Below are 20,793 nucleotides of genomic sequence, written 5' to 3'. Positions count from 1 at the left end.
CGACATTAGGCTATAAATAGTAAAAAATAGTTCCTAGAATACTTCATCCTTGTCACACATGGTGGCTAGGAGTGAGATCAATTGCTGTCTAGGATTACGGTGTATGTTAGTACAAATATCCCCTCAGTTATCACTGAAGTCCACTGTCTTTTTCTGCAGTGAATCCACCTACCCCATTACAATAACATCTGCCTTACATAAGAGGGATTTTATCTCATGCTCTTGTACATTTTCCCTTTTCTGTTTACGTTCACACAGAGGCCAGACTGTTTTTCTCAGACCCACATTGCTGAGCTCAGGGATCCTCTATCTGTATCTTTCTGGACATGTGGCTCTACAGTACAGACTGACTATGATACCGTCATCATAACACTGTTTCACATGTCTTGGTGCATTTCCTCTCACAGAGATGACATATCCTGAACTTTAAAGAATGGACTAACTTCGAAGAGAGAATTTACATGTATAACAGTTCCAATAGTGAGGATTGCCCTGCCACTCTGCCAGTGTACTCTGGCTCACCCTAACTGTTGATGGCAGATTTAATTCCTCAGTCGAGCTGCTTGCCATTCACCCAATCTGCACAGCAAATAGCCGCCTTCTACTGTGGGTTTGTCAGTTGGTGCTTAACTGGTTTAGCATGCGGGGACAAGGTTAGAGCTGTTAAATTAATCGGTGTAGCCATCTCAGACCGCACCTACCACTATGGAGTAATGAAACTCTCCCTGCATGTACTCACAACTGATGTGGTTCCAGAAGTGGGTCATCTCTTTGCCGGGGGCCACTGTCCAACCCTGGCAGGCAGGGTGGGGTGGGGCCGATAACATGGAGCTAGGGGTCTCCAAGGAGCCAGAGTCCCACCAGGCAGGCACAGAAATCTGCCCCTGGCTATAGGACAGCACTCTGGGCTGAGGGGCTCTGTTAGAGGGGGGCAGGTTTGTGTTGAACGGTAATCTCTACACATCAGAGGACAGTTTAAACAAACATCAGTGGGGGCAGTGACTGTGAGGGGAAGGAATGTACTTCCTGTGTGCAGCGACTCTCCACTCTGATCTATGGCTTCACTGTCACTGTGTGACTGATGGCGCCATGTTCACTCCCTGGTCCCTGCCTGGCCTGTTTACGACAGCCCTCTCTCCACCCAGGGGGACTCAGAGAAAGCTGTTTTTGTCCTCACTCTGCCGTTTGAGACAACGACTCCCGGGTTCATGTCAGTTTGCACATCACCCAAAGATTGTTAATCAGTCACCCATTTCTAAGGGCTCTTGTGAACAGCAGCAAGGACTTATCGAATAGTCTGTGTCTGCGGTACTGTTAGTGAACAACACTGAAAATCAGCACCATGAGTCTTTACAGTACTACAGACTACAGCCCTGCTCAATGTTAGAACTTCATTGAAAACCATATACTATTACTTATCATAAAACCTGCTTTGTATCAACACAATGACATACTTCACCATTCAGGTCTTATTCAGGTTCTGAATAAAGGTAAAACAATACATTTCATTGTAGATTAGTGTCACAAAACCAACCAGTTCTTTCTGTGTGTGTCTAACTGGACTTAGTCTCCAGGGCTCACACCCAGAACCAAAACAGATGGAGCTCTAGCTGCCAGAGTGCCCCAGAACACGGACCAGACCCCCTGTGTCTCAGTTCCCATTGAAAACAGGATTCAAGGAGCCACTCTGGGCGTCATTGGGCCGTGTTGGGGAGAAGGGAGAGACCCTCTACTGACTTCACTGGTAAAAGGGTCTGATCCCGTGGGAGACCGAGAACACAATTCAATCCCAGAAATCCCTTCCAACACAACATGATGTATGTCTGGGTGTAATGTATATCTAATCGGAGAAGGATCTGAGGGAGGGAAAACACCAAACAGGCGATGTTAGGGAATTTGTCTCCACTGGGTTGTACTGTGGTAATATTTCATATATAAGTATTATTTTTAAACCAGGTGGTTTGAGCCCTGAATGCTGATTGGCTGAACGCCGGGGTATATCAGACTGTATACTATGGGTATGACAACAACAAAAAACTATTTACTGCTCTAATTCAGTCGGTAAACAGTTTATAATAGCAATAAGGCACCTCGGAGGTTTGTGGTATTTGGCCTATATACCACGACTCAGGGCTGTATCCAGGCACTCTGCATTGCGTCGTACATAAGAACAGCTCTTAGCCGTGGTATATTGGCCATATACCACACCTCCTCTGGCCTAATTACTTAAATATACATAAGACTATGTAGTTAGCCTATTAACCAATAACAGTAAGCCCTGACCCAACTGGGGGGAGGGGCAAGTCTCACCTTTTCACAGAGGGGTCGTATTAGTGTGCAGCCCTAACTGTTCGGACGCTACAGACAGAAGTTGGCAGATCGGCTGTACCGACTTCAGATGAGTCCCAAGATGCTTGTGGGGGTCATAGAGCAAAACGGAGAACACCATGTTTGTGAGAGGCATCTTTCCACAGAGAGGTTTGTAGCCCAAACCGTTTGGACGCTACAGACGATTTTGTGAGAAGACCGATTTTCAGGATGTCTCATGGTTTGAAACCCCCCCGCTTTAGCTCTGTCACCTTTCATTGCAGATGCGGAAGTGCGACATAGACGGATGCGGTGGATTGAGACACATCCAATGCAAAAAAAACAGTGATCTCTAGCTTAAACTGACAATTTTGAATGTTTTTTATTGTTAGTATTATGCTCATTTCATTATGCTAATTAGACATAGACCATAGGGTTTTTAAATGTTTATCTGACTCCATTTGATATTATGGTAAAATCATGTGCAATCAAGTATTATGTGTTTTTATTTTATTTAATCTTTATTTAACTAGGCAAGTCAATTAAGAACAAATTCTTATTTACAATGACTGCCTAGGAACAGTGGGTTAACTGCCTTGTTCAGGGGCAGAACGACAGATGTTTACCTTGTCAGCTCAGGGATTCCATCTTAGCCGACTAAGATCAAGAAATGGTCATGAGAAGTGAATATCTAAACCTGTATGCTAATTATTTATTAACTTTATAAAATGAATGAAATTACATACATAAAGCTTAAGTTACAAGGCAATACTGAACCTTAGGCATTGTCTTGGGCCATTTGCCATGCGGCGAGTAAATTAGGGCCGAGCCTACGGGGTTACATGGACTGTTGCATTAACCCTTTATTTGTACTGTAGGCTGTGTATGACTTGTTTAAGAGGACACAACAGGTTGTTTGCCTAAAGCAAGCGTCTTCGTATGTATCAAAATGCTTTATATCAGTCAACAAACAGATTACCGACCATTTCGAATCCCACCGCACCTTCTCCGCTATGCAATCTGGTTTCAGAGCTGGTCATGGGTGCACCTCTGCCACGCTCAAGGTCATAAACAATATCTTAACTGCCATCGATAAGAAACAATACTGTGCAGCCGTATTCATTGACCTGGCCAAGGCTTTCGACTCTGTCAATCACCACATCCTCATCGGCAGACTCAATAGTCTTGGTTTCTCAAATGATTGCCTCGCCTGGTTCACCAACTACCTCTCTGATAGAGTTCACTGTGTCAAATCGGATGGCCTGTTGTCCGGGCCTCTGGCAGTCTCTATGGGGTGCCACAGGGTGCCCTATAGAGTGCCACAATTCTTGGGCCGACTCTCTTCTCTGTATACATCAATGATGTCGATCTTGCTGCTGGTGAGTCTCTGATCCACCTCTACGCAGACGACACCATTCTCTATACTTCTGGCCCTTCTTTGGCCACTGTGTTAACAACCCTCCAGACGAGCTTCAATGCCATACAACTCTCCTTCCGTGGCCTCTAACTGCTTTTAAATTCAAGTTCAAACTAAATTCATGCTCTTCAACCTATCGCTGCCTGCACCTGCCCACCCGTCCAGCATCACTACTCTGGACGGTTTTGACTTCTGACTTAGAATATGTGGACAACTACAAATACCTAGGTGTCTGGTTAGACTGTAAACTCTCCTTCCAGTCTCACATCAAACATCTCCAATACCAAGTTAAATCTAGAATTGGCTTCCTATTTCGCAACAAAGCATCCTTCACTCATGCTGCCAAACATACCCTTGTAAAACTGACCATCCTTCCGATCCTCGACTTCGGCGATGTCATTTACAAAATAGCCTCCAATACCCTACTCAATAAATTGGATGCAGTCTATCACAGTGCCATCCGTTTTGTCACCAAAGCCCCATATATTACCCACCACTGCGACCTGTACACTCTCGTTGGCTGGCCCTCGCTTCATACTCGTCGCCAAACCCACTGGCTCCAGGTCATCTACAAGACCCTGCTAGGTAAAGTCCCCCCTTATCTCAGCTCGCCGGTCACCATAGCAGCACCCACCTGTAGCATGCGCTCCAGCAGGTATATTTCTCTGGTCACCCCCAAAGCCAATTCCTCCTTCGGCCGCCTCTCCTTCCAGTCCTCTGCTGCCAATGACTGGAACAAACTACAAAAATCTCTGAAACTGGAAACACTTTTCTCCCTCACTAGCTTTAAGCACCAGCTGTCAGAGCAGCTTCCAGATTACTGCACCTGTACGTAGCCCATCTATAATTTAGCCCAAACAACTACCCCTTCCCCTACTGTATTTATTTATTTATTTATTTTGCTCCTTTGCACCCCATTATTTCTATTTCTACTTTGCACTTTCTTCCACTACAAATCTACCATTCCAGTGTTTTACTTGCTATATTGTATGTACTTCGCCACCACGGCCTCTTTTTTTTGCCTTTACCTCCCTTATCTCACATCATTTGCTCACATAGACTTATTTTTCTACTGTATTATTGACTGTATGTTTGTTTTACTCCATGTGTAACTCTGTGTTGTTGTATATGTCAAACTGCTTTGCTTTATCTTGGCCAGGTCGCAATTGTAAATGAGAACTTGTTCTCAACTTGCCTACCTGGTTAAATAAAGGTGAAATAAAATAAATAAAATTGCTGCTTTTCTGTGACATCAAACAGCCAGACAGACAGTTACTCAGAACTGATGATGATTAACCAGCAAATGGCTGCTGTAATAACAACTTTGATGCTGTCACAAACTTCGTTGTCTGAAGAGGTGAAATCATCGGACCAATATGCAGCGGTTAGAATGCTCATCTTCTTTTTATTAGAAGGGAAAAAATACTCATACAAAACAAACGACGAAAAACAGTCCTGTAAGGTGCTCAGACTATACAAGGAAACAACCACCCACAGACACAAGAGAAAACTAACCCACTTAAATATGGCCTCCAATTAGAGGCAACGACAACCAGCTTCCTCTAATTGGAGGTCGTTCCAAAACCCCAACACAGAAATCGAAAAACTAGACAAACACATAGAAAATATAGAACATAACCAAAAACCCCGAAACACACTAAACAAACACCCCCTGCCACGCCCTGACCAAACTACAATAACAAACAACCCCTATTACTGGTCAGGACGTGACAGATGCCTAATTACGTAAATTCATCATCTGTTACATCAGTCTGTAATTGCTTAATCAGATTTACCTGACGGCTCTGTGCTGGGATTGCTGCAGTGCTCATAATGTAAACATCATCTTCCAGTTATTATGGGTCTAGGACAGAGAAGGGTTACCACCACTGAGAGAGTGTTGGCTTGTTTGATCTGCCTCTCTGTGGGTCTAAATGGGCGGGTCTAAACTTTTCCCCTGCCATTCCTCTATTATTAGGGCTTGCCTGTGGGCTAGGTTCAAAATATACAGGTTAAGACAAGAGGATTCTAATATCCCATAACTCTTTGCAATTCATGGGACCAGCGTTGCTAGTTAGCAACGGCGCGACTAGATATCAATGGAGCTGTTTCCATGAATTTGTTTATTTTTGAACGCTTCCGCATAGAATGACTTTGTTGTCTTAACCTTCCCATCTTCAACCCAGCCTGTGGGTGTAGAGGTGATTGGCCAAAAAAAGAGAAGCGATTCAATCTGAGAACATGGAGGTCGTTTCCAATTACTGAAGTGCTTTAATAAGTTAATGTTTCTATTGTATTTGATGAGAGGCCCACAGTAGAAGAGACAGGGGATTGGGGGGGGAAGGTAGTGTGTGTATGAGTGGGAGAAAGATGGAGGGTAAGAGAGGGAGAAACGGGGCGAAAGAAAGAGTGGGGGGTGCAGAGGGAGAGCAAAAGACCGCCTCTGAAAGCTTTTCTCATGGTCCTGGTGAATTAATCAGGCTCTTGTTTTCTGAGTGGGAGAAGGAAGGCTGCTTTCTGTACCTCGTTTCCCCTTACACCGCTCACTGTAACATCAGAAAACTTCAAACTAACACATGGTAGTCACCAGTTGTATTGCATTTTTATTAGTTTAAAATCCTCCTTTCAAACCCCATTCATAATTTTCTTCTACCACCTGTTGAAATGACTGGGGTTTGCATTAGATTCAGGAAGAGCCCATTGCTCCAGACTCCAGTAGCAGCAGCCATATAATATGGTGTATGTCTGTAACCCCAGTCTGTTAAAGTGAGCCACTGTAGGTAGCTACAGTGTACCACTCTAATCTGGGAACAAGCTGTACAGTTTATTTAGTCCCTTATTACTCCTGAACACTTGTATCACACTGAGCAATGCTGGCACCGCACCAAACAACCTACAACAACTTAACACTTTCCATGTGTCTATTTCTAACGCCCAAAGGTGGAGTGGATGAACACAGTGGAAACATACTGTATGTAAAAGATTTCTGTGAGACTGAAGAGGGAAACCCAGAAGATGGAAACCAAAGGCCAAGCATCTGACTTTCCAATTATTATTATTATTATTATTATTATTAATATTATTAATAATATTATTACTATTATTATTATTATTATTATATATACACACACCCGGCAATGCTGCCCACAAGAAGCATTGGAATCAATAGGCTTGAGTAGGACCATGTGTAGGGTTGCCAAGGGAAGCCTGGTCTTGCTGTTCAACAGCTTCCGCTACAACTGTTCATACCAGGGAGTCCAAGCCTAGGTCGTGATGGGGACTTGAGATCCTTACGGAGAGGAAGTGGGGAAAAGACATTGGAGCTCTGTGAATACTTAACATTCTACTAGATGCACCAATGAGCAGTATGCACACATTCATTCATCATTCTCACCATTGCTTAATTTGAGCTGGATCCTAATAAAAGCGATCAAAGTTATAATTTTTTACCCCCTTTTTCTCCCCAATTTCATGGTATCCAATTGGTAGTTACAGTCTTGTCTCATCTCTGCAACTCCCATATGGACTCGGGAGAGGCGAAGGTCGAGAGCCATGCGTCCTCCGAAACACAACCCAACCAAGCCTCATTGCTTCTTGACACAATGCCTGCTTAACCCGGAAGCCAGCCACACCAATGTGTCGGAGAAAACACCGCACACCTGGCGACCATGTCAGCGTGCATTGCACCCGGCCCGCCACAGGAGTCGCTAGAGCGCGAGACAAGAACATCCCTGCCTGCCAAACCCTCCCCTAAACCGGACGCCGCTGGGCCAATTGTGCGCCGCCCCATGGGTCTTCCGGTCGCGGCCAGCTGCGACAGAGCCTGGACTCGAACCTAGAATCTCTAGTGGCACAGCTAGCACTGCAATGCAGTACCTTAGACCACTGCTCCACTCAGGAGGCCCTAAAGCGATCGAAGTTCATTCGAGGCCCCCCATCATGTGAAAAAGTTTTTTTTTTCCTGATATTCGAGTTGGTTTAGGTTTGCGCAACATTGCAACCTATGTTTGAGACCAACGTGTGGCTGTGGCTGTGTGAGAAGTGCGCCTGTGTCTCTCACAGAATTGGAACAAGATTCACTTTCTATGATCTCTCTCCCTCTCTGCTCTGATAGACATGAATGAGCCTGCAACGCTGATCTCTCCAGTGTTGCACTTCATCATTTATTTCCTTATAGAATCATAGCCGTGCGAAGGGTTCAGGAGGAGCTGCATCACCCCTGATCAATTGAAATACATTTGCCAAAGTTATAGAGTTACTGCAGTCTGTTCAGAAAGAAATGAAATAATTCAGTACACCATGAGAAAGCATATCATTTAGCCACAGAAGATCAATAGGTTATTTTAACAAATTATCTAGCTATGGATTGTGTGTAGCCAATAACAAGGCATAGCCTAAATCTGTCAGTGAACAGCATGCAGATGAAATAGGCAATATTTCAAATACAATTGTGGGAAAACATAGGGTGGAAAGCAAATGGCTCCTGCTGAAAAGAGAAGACTCTAATGTGTTTGCTGTAGGCTACCAACATTTTTGATCAACTTCCAAATATTTTTTTACAAAGTAAAACAAGAGAGAGAGGCTTTTGGCACGAATCACCGGTGATTGAGCTGCACATGATTGGGTGAGTCAGTGAAACTGGAAAGCAGTTTTAGGACTATAATTTCCTCCTCATATTGTAGCCTAGAATATGTGTGTCTCCACACACCTATGCCTAGACCATTGATGGATTTAAGATGAGGTCGTTATTCTTGATCTCAGTGTGTCAGTGTCAAAGTATACTGTCATTTTGACTATTTGTACTACTAGGCTACTAAAAATGTTCTCCATGTGTGCAACTTCTGTAAGTGCCTCTGCTCTACTTCTCTATGCCACTACGCAAATGCAATGATATGTATGCAGTGCTTTATTAAAGGTGATTTTTCTCTCATGCGTTCCGGTACATTAGAGCTCCCCAGGTTACCCCCCTCTTGCACTCACTTTTTTGTTCCGGCACCTCCCGATTTACAAATTAAGCACTGATTCTCACCCAGAAAAATATGTATTTGCTTCAGTATGAGGAGCTGTTAGTGAACAGCTGTACTGATGCTCCTGCCAGGGCCTGTGTTTGTCCTGGGCTGAAATGGGCCCGTCTGAGCTTGTGGACAGTGCTGCTGACACTGGGACTCTCCATCCTGCACCTGTGGGTCTGACAGAGTAAGCCTCTCTATCCTGAGAGTTTCCTGGGAATCTGCATGGTCAGCCACAGACAGACCCAGGACAATCATTCCTGATCTGACATGCTTATATAACCCCAAATGCAATATATCACAAAGCAAAGTTAGGATCCTCTAAACTTAAGTGGACAGTTGTGCGGGTGCTGATATGGTTTTGATATGACCTGGTCTGTAAAGGTCTGCCATTCCTTTCTGCTTTAGATTGCGTCCCAAATAGAACCCCTTTCCCTATGTAGTACACTACTGCCCATATGGGCTCTGGTCAAAAGTTGTGCAATATATAAGGAATAGAGTGCCATTTGACACACACCCTTAGAGAGTTGACTGGCAGATGTGGGCAGAGATGGTGTTTTTATTGCAAGTTCATCATTTCCCATGAGTGTTTCCCTCAGGACTGAGTGTGTAAGTGATACTCATGGTATCAGTCCTCTCCTCTGCAGCGCTAGCTCTGTCTTGCCTGTGGCTGAGGTTGTGAGAGCTGTACCCCATCACTCCCTGTTGGAACATGTCAAACCCCGGAGACTGGATCTGTTCAAAAGGATCAGCTCCTTCTGCAAATAAAACTCAGACAGTGAAACTGAGACTGCTTTCTGCTCTATGTTATGATGGGTGAATAAGAAACCTAAACAGACCATGGGGCTGCAGTTGTTGAGCCATGTAGATACTGGTCTCGCTTTACAGTGTTCATTAACTATAATAACTTGCCATTATACCCATAGCTCTATTTACAGTAAACTGTACCAAAACAAGATAAAGGTTCCGTCAAGGAGAGGCTGTATGCACATCAATATTGACGTTGTGGTAGAGTCTGGACACTTATATGTATGGGGATACTGTGTGTTTGGTAGGATGTGCCCTCTGCTGTTGAAGAGAACAACTATGGACAACATTCCTTATTAACAGTGCATTCATCTTCAGTGGTGTTTGATCCCCACTGATTTTGAGTTGTGGTATCTGTGTGTTTCTGATGGGCCTCATGGTTTATTTCCCCTCTCTATCTGTGTGTACATGGACTGTATGGAGTGCAGGGGGACAGAGGGGAGGAGGGGAGGCCACTGTCAACAAACTTGGGACCGTGAGAAAGACGACATACTGTTTGTGATTTTGTGTTAAGCCACAGCTGTCAAAATTCACCAGCGGTAAGGTTGCTGTTTTGGGTAATATCAAACGGATTCAAGATCTTGTTAAACTATTGTAACACACTCAACCTATCTGAGGGTGAGGGAGTGGACCTAGTGTGTGTGTTGCCACAGTGGCAGTGCCTAGTGTAATCAGCCTGTCACAGATGTTTATAGAGCACGTCTTAGCTGTGTAGTTAAGGGTGTTACACTGTCAGTGGAAGAGGTGGAAACGTAAAAAATTAAAGCTTTTGAATGGTTGCCATGGGTGAACCTGTCTGCCTGTCTGCTGCTCCCAGTGGTGTAAAGTACTTAAGTTAAAATACTTCAAAATACTACTTAAGTAGTTTTTGGAGTTTCTGTACTTTACTTTACTATTTATATTTTGGACAACTTTTACTTTTACTTCACTACATTCCTAAAGAAAATAATGTACTTTTTACTCCATACATTTTCCCTGACACCCAAAAGTACTCGTTACATTTTGAATGTAACTTATCAAGAGAACAGCCCTGGTCATCCCTACTGTCTCTGATCTGGTGGACTCACTGAACACATGCTTCATTTATAAATGATGTGTTGGAGTGTGCCCCTGGCTATCTGTAAATTTAAAAAAACAAGAAAATGGTGCCTTCTGGTTTGCTTAACATAAGTAATTTGAAATTATTTATACTTTCGATACTTAATTACTTACGTATATTCTAGAAATTACATTTACTTTTGATACTTTAAGTATATTTCAAATCAAATACTTTTAGACTTTTACTCAAGTAGTATTTACTGGGTGATGTTCATTTTTACTTGAGTCATTTTCTATTAAGTTATCTTTACTTTTACTCAAGTATGACATTTGGGTATTTTTCCCACTACTGGCTGCTCCAATGTGAAGTGTTGTACGGACCTCTCTCTCCTGGCAGCTGAGAGTCAGGAGGAGTGATTTCTTTCTGCTCTTTCCTTTCCTGTCTTTTTCTTATTTTCTTCTTTTGTTGGAGAGAAAGAACAGCCTGTTAAGAATGGATTTCAGACTGTCCCTTAGACCAACTGGAGGAAGGAACGCGGTGTTAAGCCAGGGTACATAGTCGCACTGGTTCACCTCACATATACAAAAGTAATTGTTTCAAGAAAAAGAGGATCAGGTTGTTGTTTGGTTTGGACGTTGGAAAGACTGGTTCACTTATGACGTTAAGCAATACGCTCTCATTCGGCTCTCTTCTTGATATTAGAGGCAGATAATGATGGACTTTAAATCTCAATAAGCTTTTATTTTGTATTTTATAGAGGAACATGAGAGTCCACATTTTTGTTGCATCTGTTTGTCGTTCTTTGTCCGCTGCTGGCTGTTTTAGGAGTATTCAGGGTTCACTTCAAAACACAATCCACCACTCCCTTTCAAAGGTCAGGATAAAGTGGGCAATCTGATGGAAAATCTGGCATCTCCATGTTTTCCCCTAACAATGTTCATATCTGGTTTTACTGATGGGCCCCCTGCAGTTCTGTGTTGTGAGTGATGTTGTCTGTCTCCCTCCCCGGCAGTACCCTGTCCAGCTGTATCTGATGTTGACTGTCCCCATAGAGATCTTAAAAGGATTAGATATAGTGATTCTATATGTAATTCTACAGTTGTCTGTCTCCCTCTCTGCAGTACCCTGTCCAGCTGTATGCACGCAGTGGTGGCTCTGCTCTATCCCTTCTCCTGGCAGCACACCTTCATCCCCGTCCTGCCTGCCTCCATGGTGGACATCGTCTGCTGCCCCACGCCCTTCCTGGTGGGGCTCCTGTCCAGCTCACTGCCCAAACTCAAAGACCTGCCTGTGGAAGAGGTTGGTACTTCATGTCTCTCTCTCTGGCTTTTCATCTTTGTCTCCCACTGTCTTGCTTTTCTTTGACCAGGTTTAATGTATTGGCTCTATTAATTTCCTCCTCATTCTGCTCCTCTGATTTGGTTAGCTTGAGGCTACAGATTAGAGGCTATACCACTGTCACATTCCATCTCTCTGTTAGACACTGGGCTGGGGAGTGGCCCTCCTGTTACTGGTCAGCAGTAAAACGCCCACAACAACCTACAGTATATTACACAGTCAATTACCCTGCTTGTTTTCATTAAACATTTATCCAATGGGGGACTTACATTTCTGGAGAGAATTGCATAGAGAATGTTGATCCTCTTGGCTGATTGGTACAGCCATGGGACAGATTCAGAGGGATCCGGATATACAGTAACTGGGACATCTCACGAGACAGCTATCATGGTGCTCCTCCCAACCTCCCTCAGAGACCCAGGACCACCCCTGGGTCTAGGATGAAACCCCACTCTCATGATGACTGTCACAGGCTTCTTTGAAAGAATGCTGGACCTTCCAATGATTCAGAGCAATTTTACCCTCACATTTTTTTTTTGTACATCTATTAATTCAAGCACTACATACCAGAGAGAGTTCTAAATCAGTCTCATGCTAAATTCACAGTCACACGTTGAGCAATAGCATTGTGTTTTCGAAAGGTCGGCTCAAACTTGAATTCTCTCAGAGCGCTGAGTGTAATATGACCCGTTTCCTCTGTTTTGCTGCCACAGACCCTGTAGGCTCCCAGTATTGAGTATTAGAATTCAAGCCATGAGCTTCCTAGTATTGAGCTGTCAGAGTCCACACACGGTGTGAGGCCTACTATAGCTATAATTGCCTGTTCAGTGCTGTCCAGCAGTCTCGCTGTGGTCAAAGCCTGACAGGACGTTGACCTGTAGCAATTTTGTCACCAATTACAGAGGGAGGAGGGAAAGAAGACGTGTCTGCTTCTCTGCTCTCCCAGCTGGACAGTTCTGCTCTGTTCTGCAGCATTCTTGGAACGGAGCGCTGATTTGCCAAGGCAGAGTAGAAAGAGGAGGAAATCACCAGAATCCATCCTCGTTTAAGTAGCAACAACTCCTCCAGCCTCAATGTGCTGTAGTGTGGCTGACCCTGGCCTAAACCGACCAGTGAATGTGGCCTTGGCAGGGCAGCCTCAGCCCTCAGCTCTGGGGTCCTGGCCCCACTAGGGAGGGAGAGTGGGAGTTTCTGGCTCTCAATAAAAGCCTGGCAGGAGAAGCCATCAGGCCTCTTAAAGCCCAGCTCTCTGCTATTAACACAGTTAGTCTGAGTCAGCAGCATCTGCCCTCAGCCCATGGTATGAGCGAAAAGACAATCTCACCCTGTCTGTCATACGTAACACAGGGCTTTTAATGGCCTGTCAACAGCATCTGTTGTCATCTGTCTTGATGTTGCTGATCGACTCAATTAAAATCCTTAAAATTCCCCAAGTATCCTTTCGGTGCTTTTAAAGATCTCGTTTTAACACTGGTATAACACTTCCAACTTCTGGAAGAGCTTGTCTTTCTCTTGTTGGAGAGTTTGACTTATTTGTAGAGGGCATTGGTATTCACTTTAAGCCACTGTATGCACATGGAAGAAGCCTGGATTTGATTGAGGATTCCTAAATGTGATCGACCACCTCGATTTGGTCTTATGTAGCAAAATTGTAGTGGGTGTTTTTTATATTGGATAAAAGTAGAGCCTCAGAGGTAGAAAATGGTATATCATACACTGCAGTTGAGGAACAATGGGAAAGTAATTCTGCTTTGAAAGTTGATAAACTTGTAACCCCATTTTTGAGAACTGTTTTGTTACACCTACTAGAGAGCTCTCCTTTGTCTATACCCATTCAGCATTGTTCACACCCTATTAAGCCTTAGCCACACCCATCTCTTTAAGGATTCACATGTGAGGCCATGTGCTAAACAGTGACTAGTTTAGTAAACAACCAAAGATTTCATGACTAAAAGTGGTAAAAGTACTAGCCTACACAACAACAAAAAACTCCAGGTAAAAATACTCTAGCTAGTCCTTGGTCTGTATCCTAATCTGATTTTGGTGCAGGTCATGTTGTTCTTCACATTACCGTCTCTGGTAAACACACACACATGCGCAGGACACAGAAGGTGTAAATGGTACAGTGAAATGGTTACTTGCATAGTAGCAATATCCAAAACAGAAAGTGTCCAGATAAAATATTTTAGAATTATTAGATGACACTTACCAGACACACTTGTCTAAATTGATGGGTCATGTGAAGGAAATGCTGTAACCAACCCCCATCCTCGTCTAGCTAAGTGGATGGGCCACTATTGTCTAGAAATACAATAGATGGTCGTAATCACCCCCAGACACACCTGGCTAACTTGATGGGTCATGTAATCATCTGGTGAAGTGGAGTCTTTTCTTTAGACATGTAGCTATCTAGCTAAACAATGAACCGGAATAATCCCAACTCATACTGCTACCAATACAAACATTGTCATAGCTGTAGTATGAATCTGCAGGTAGCTAAAGTTAACCAACCAGGTTCAATTGTTAGCTAGCTAACATTAGGCTATAACTAGTAATAAAAAATGGTTTTGTGATTCAAATAATATTACGACACATATCATACATGTAACGTTAGATAGCGAACCAGCAAGCTAACGCTCGCTAGCTAGCGAACAGTATGCTTTAACTTGCAATGAAACGACATTCTGACAAAATTTGAAATGTATAATATCTGAAAATGTAGCTAGACTCTTACCTGTATACATGGCTGAATGCTTTACGGCAGACTGGAACCATTTAACTCTGTTTTGTTTGTTGGTACATCTTGTTTGGCCAGTATTGTGTCAAGTCACTCCGGTTCACACTGACCGTGTGCAGAAAGTAGCCCATCACTTTTTCCAACTGATCTGTTGATAACGCCTGCGAAATTTAGGGCATCAATGTTGTTGAGAAAAGTTGCAAAACTTTTGCAGTTCTCAATGGCTAACCTTATATCTTTCAAAACAGTGCGGTAGAAAGGACTATCAACACATACTGAACAGCTCAAGTTATAGACAGAAGCATGCTACACGTCAGACCAATCCAAACTCATCTCTCGGCATGTCCAGCCCATCAATTATCTCAGCCAATCATGGCTAGCAGGATGATTCCTGTCTTTTTCCGTAGCTAAACCAACTAGGCTCATAATTTAACAATTGTATTCATATTTACAGATGGAATATACGTTTGTTATTAAGGCACATGAAAGTTCACATGTTCCAAAGGCATTTCTGGCAAAAATCGCATTTTGATAAACAATGAATGTTTATGTTCAAATGCCTCTCCTGTCAAGTAGTGACGTGCGACATACGCCTAGTTTCCTGAAATGAGTCACAAATATGTGACTTGTTTGTTTCCTTTGCAGGCTTTGATGGTGGACTTAGGAACTGACCGCTTCCTCAGACAGGTTGGTCTCAATTCTCCAGTACCTCACCGTAAACAAAGACCAGAACGTTTATTCTAATATAATATGGACTGATCTTTTGATATTCTTGTTTGTCACTAATTCCATTGTTATGTGTGTGAATAGATGGATGATGAGGCCTCGCTGTTGCCACGGAAACTCCAGTCTGCTCTTGAGCTAGCTCTGGAGCAGAGGAATGACATCATCAATCAGGACTCTGACAGCGAGTCAGACGAAGGTGAACGAGGGACACATCATCACTCTCTACTAAACCAGATGTTACGAGTGTAAATTAGGACAACAGAGCACTGGCCATGTTTCAACCCTGTGAACAAGAACATGTACAGCACATGTCTAGGAGCAATACGCGCTCTGTGGAGTGATGAGAACTCCTGGAATGGGTGATTCACCTCACTGAATTGAAGGTTACTGGTGTTCAGAATGTAGTGTTTGTTTAATGTTACGTATGAATACACAATATCAGTCAAACATCAACTCTAAATAACTCTTGTGTCATTCCCACAAATGTTATAGGCTCTTCTTGATTCTCAAGCACAATTCTCAAGCATAAAGAGTTCCACTGTAGTTTATGTGTTGCTTCTTTCTAGATGTATTGAACATGTATTAAGTGTGTTTCAGTTTCAGCATCATAATACCAACCTATCCTGTTTCGTCTGTTTCTGTAGAGTGTAACTCCTTGAACAGCCTGGTGTCGGAGGCCTTCATCCGTTTCTTCCTGGAAACCATCGGCCACTACTCCCTGTTCCTCACCCAGAGCGAGCGAGGAGAACGCATTTTCCAACGTGAGGCCTTCCGCAAGTCTGTGGCCTCCAAGAGCATCCGTCGCTTCCTGGGGGTCTTCATGGAGTCCCAAATGTTTGCGGGGTTCATCCAAGACCGGGAGCTGCGGAAATGCCGGGCCAAAGGTAGAGCAAACCTACAATGACCCTGTCAGTCCACAACAGTCTGTAATTGTATGGTCCTGTCTACTTGTTAAGAGATAATAACGTTAAGTGTGTCCTGTCCTCCTAAAATGGATTCATTGTAGTTCATCATAACACAAATAATATGTCAACTGTAATAATTGGTAGAAATGCTCTTTAGAGGTAGGCTCTGCCACCCCTCACTTTCCGCCAAAGTAGTCCAAAATCCCTAAAGGGATCTTCTCAAACCTGTGCTGGTACGGACCTCTAGTTGACAGTGTTTCTAGCTGGGTATTCAGTGCCATCTCCTGGCCACATAGTGAAGGGTATTTCACCCCATACCAAAAACATGCTTTCTCTGATATACTGCACTGTAACATTACCTCACAATACAGTGCCTTGCAAAAGTATTCATCCCCCTTGGTGTTTTTCCTATTTTGTTGCATTACAACCTGTAATTTAAATAGATTTTTATTTGGATTTCATGTAACGGACATACACAAAATAGTCCAAATTGGTGAAGTGAAATGAAAAAAATAACTTTAAAAATGGAAAAGTGATGCATGCATATGTATTCACCCCTTTTGCTATGAAACCCCTAAATAAGATCTGGTGTAACCAATTACCTTCAGAAGTCACATAATTAGTTACATAAAGTCCACCTGTGTGCAATCTAAGTGTCACATGATCTGTCACATGATCTCAGTATATATACACCTGTTCTGAAAGGCCCCAGAGTCAGCAACACCACTAAGAGGCACCATGAAGACCAAGGAGCTCTCCAAACAGGTCAGGGATAAAGTTGTGGAGAGGTACAGATCAGGGTTGAGTTATAAAAAAAGATCTGAAATTTTGAATATCCCACGGAGCACCAATAAATCCATTATTAAAAAATGGAAAGAATATGGCACCACAACAAACCTGCCAAGAGAGGGCCGCCCACCAAAACTCACGAACCAGGCAAGGAGGGCATTAATCAGAGAGGCAACAAAGAGACCAAAGATAACCCTGAAGGAGCTGCAAAGCTCCACAGCGGAGATTGGAGCATCTGTCCATAGGACCACTTTAAGCTGTACACTCCACAGAGCTGGGCTTTACGGAAGAGTGGACAGAAAAAAGCCTTTGCTTAAAGAAAGAAATAAGCAAACACATTTGGTGTTTGCCAAAAGGCATCTGGGACACTCCCCAAACATATGGAAGAAGGAGTTGATAGAGCATGGTGGAGTTGGTAGAGCATGGTGTTTGCAACGCCAGCATGGTGTGTGCAACGCCAGGGTTGTGGGTTCGATTCCCATGGGGGGCCAGTACAAAAAAAAAAAAATAATAATAAATGCATGAAATGAAATGTATGCATTCACTACTGTAAGTCGCTCTGGATAAGAGTGTCTGCTAAATGACTAAAATGTAAATGTAAAATGTACTCTGGTCAGATGAGACTAAAATTTTGCTTTTTGGTCATCAAGGAAAACACTATGTCTGGCCCAAACCCAACACCTCTCATCACCCCGAGAACACCACCCCCACAGTGAAGCATGGTGGTGGCAGCATCATGCTGTGGTGATGTTTTTCATTGGCAGGGAGTGAGAAACTGATAAGAATTGAAGGAATGATGGATGGCGATAAATACAGGGAAATTCTTGAGGGAAACTTGTTTCAGTCTTCCAGAGATTTGAGACTGGGACGGAGGTTCACTTTCCAGCAGGACAATGACCCTAAGCATACTGCTAAAGCAACACTCAAGTGGTTTAAGGGGAAACATTTAAATGTCTTTGAATGGCCTAGTCAAAGCCCAGATCTCAATCCAATTGAGAATCTGTGGTATGACTTAAAGATTGCTGTACACCAGCGTAACCCATCCAACTTGAAGGAGCTGGAGCAATTTTGCCTTGAAGAATGGGCAAAAATCCCAGTGACTAGATGTGCCAAGCTTATAGAGACATACTCCGAGAGACCTACAGCTGTAATTGCTGCAAAAGGTGGCTCTACAAAGTATTGACTTTGGGGGGGTGAATAGTTATGCACGCTCAAGTTTTCAATTTTTTTGTCTTATTTCTTGTTTGTTTCACAATAAAAAAAGATTTTGCTTCTTCAAAGTGGTAGGCATGTTGTGTAAATCAAATGATACAAACCCCCCAAAAATCCATTTTAATTCCAGGTTGTAAGGCAACAAAATAGGAAAAATGCCAAAGGGGGTGAATACTTTCGCAAGCCACTGTATAACATTAATAATGTTAATAATTAACAGTGGTGGAAGAAGTACCCAGTTGTCATACTTGAGTAAATTTATAGATACCTTAATAGAAAGTTACTCAAGTAGAAGTCACCCAGTAAAATACTACTTGAGTAAAAGTCTAAAAGTATTTGGTTCTAAATATACTTAAGTATCAAAAGTAAATGTAGTTGCTAAAATATACTTAAGTATCAAAAGTATAAATCATTTGAAATTCCTTCTATTAAGCATTTCCATATTTTTTAAATGTATGGATAGCTCTGGGCACACTCCAACACTCAGACATCATTTACAAAAGATGCATTTGTGTTTAGTGAGTCCGCCAGATCAGAAGCAGAAGGTATGACCATGTGTTGCCCTGATAAGTGTGTGAATTTGACTATGTTCATGTCCTGTTGCTATGCATTCAAAATGTAACAAGTACTTTTGGATGTCAGGTAAAAAGTACATTATTTTCTTTAGGAATGTAGTAAAGTAAAAGTAGTCAAAAATAGAAATAGTAAAGTAAAGTACATATACCCCAAAAAACGACTTAAGTGGTACTGTAAAGTATTTTTTACTTAAGTACTTTACACCACTGATAATTACCTCATGTTATTCTGCCATTTTGTTGTGTTTCTGTCAGGACTCTTTGAGCAGAGGGTGGAGCAGTACCTGGAAGAGCTACCAGACACAGAGCAGAGTGGAGTGAACAAGTTCCTCAAAGGGCTAGGTGAGTTCTCAAATAAAATAGGATCTCCACTTAAAACAAATATCTCCCCTCAACAGACCTTACCTGTCCACTTTACCACTGGGACAAATTGTAACCTGACTTAAAATCTAGGATGACACAAAGTTTTGTTCTAAAAGAAGCCTATTCACATTTGGCTATGATGTAGTAATGAGCACCATGTTGTCCAGGGTTCCCCAACTGGTGGAATTTGTAATTTGTAACATAAAATACTGTAAAAACACCAGCAGATCAGCTACAAGTGATTTTAATTTTGGAAATCTGTTCCATAGTATTCCCATGCATTATAAAGAGATGTGATCGTATACAAATGTAAGCAATGTTCAAAATTATTATGTTTTAGTCAAATATTATATATTTTGGGCTTCTTGCAGTCTACAAATTATTTGTAATTATATTCCGGCCACCTAACCATCCGCTGAAGAAAAAATCAGTCGCGGCTGAATGTAGTTGATGATCCCTGATGTAGTCTAAAACCGGGATTCCATCTGAGGCACTACATCATTTCCCTGACAATCACAGAGATCACATTCACAGTAAACACTGCAGATGTCAGCTCAATTGGAAAATTTCATTGAAGTGTGTTAAAAAAGTTTACATGATATGAACAGTTCTTACTTGCATTTTGTTTGTCTTTTAGGAAGTAAAATGAAGTTTCTTCACAAAAAGAACTGAGGAAACCTGCTACTTAATAACCAAATACCGGCGCATGAAAGCTTGTTCTACTGCAAACAGAAGATTTGATACACCCAAAACCCTGTATTTTATTCACTTGTTTGTCTTTCAAAAACATCAATGAAATGTCAATATGTTGTACATATTTCACTGTAAACTGGCTGTGATACCCTCCAATGTAGCTTGATTGTTAGTTGTCTGGTACCTTTAATTGTGGAGGTTTATTTACAGTAGGACGGTACAGAGTGAATCTGCCTTTGTTTCTGATTAACCACTGACATTAAAGCATGCTTGAGAAGAACATGATCAGACTGAGTGAGTGAATGCAAGCTGATGTATGGTGGATGTACAGTTACTATGTTTTGTTTCGTAGTTTAGATCATCGTTGTCCTGTCTTTTTGTTGAATGAGAGCTGTAAATTCCACACCTGGTTGGGAGGATTTGTACATGCATTAACACATGAAGAAAATGATTGTAAATGTTTAAAACATGCATTGCTTTGTAAAATTCAGTCATTAAACACAAAAGACTTCAAACGATTGGATTCTTTTAACTTTTTTTATGTGTTACTGTTCAGAAGAAACAGAACTTCATCAGTACTTACAGGAATCGCAGTAGGTGAACAAGGTCATTGTTCCTCTTTAGGTGGAACCCAGGTGGCTCTGTACAGACGGAGGTTGGATCACACATTTTAAAGAAGTCAAACACTCAAAACAGATTTGAGTGCTGCAAGATGACAGTAAGCTTCCAAGTCAGCAGAGCTGATAAAAGCATGGCAGTGACAGCCACTGGAGTGATGTGTGAGGACATAATTAGGTTATTGGCAGCATGTGGTAGCTATGTGTGCCTTTTGGGATTCCACCCCACCAACTACACAGTTGGGTGCTGTGGGGGACT

At 42.5% G+C, this 20,793-nt stretch overlaps 1 protein-coding gene across 3 annotated transcripts in view; it reads left to right on the top strand.

Annotated features, from left to right (window-relative positions):
* st5 (suppression of tumorigenicity 5) overlaps positions 1 to 20,432 on the top strand; it is a 90,390-nt gene extending 69,958 nt beyond the window's left edge. For 2 of the 3 annotated variants that reach the window (NM_001173687.1, XM_045688846.2), the window contains 6 exon segments: positions 11,701 to 11,878; positions 15,300 to 15,341; positions 15,465 to 15,576; positions 16,025 to 16,264; positions 19,117 to 19,203; positions 19,862 to 20,432. In NM_001173687.1, the coding sequence (NP_001167158.1) occupies positions 11,701 to 11,878; positions 15,300 to 15,341; positions 15,465 to 15,576; positions 16,025 to 16,264; positions 19,117 to 19,203; positions 19,862 to 19,896 (694 nt within the window). In that variant the 3' untranslated portion in view covers positions 19,897 to 20,432. 3 annotated transcript variants of the gene reach the window in all.
* The last annotated feature ends 361 nt before the right edge of the window (positions 20,433 to 20,793 follow it).

The sequence above is a fragment of the Salmo salar genome, chromosome 11 (assembly GCF_965601325.2).
Source record: "Salmo salar chromosome 11, fSalSal1, whole genome shotgun sequence".
In the NCBI taxonomy this organism is placed as follows: domain Eukaryota; kingdom Metazoa; phylum Chordata; class Actinopteri; order Salmoniformes; family Salmonidae; genus Salmo; species Salmo salar.
The sequence above is the reverse complement of the archived record's forward strand: the minus strand, read 5'-3'. Positions and strand labels throughout refer to the sequence as shown.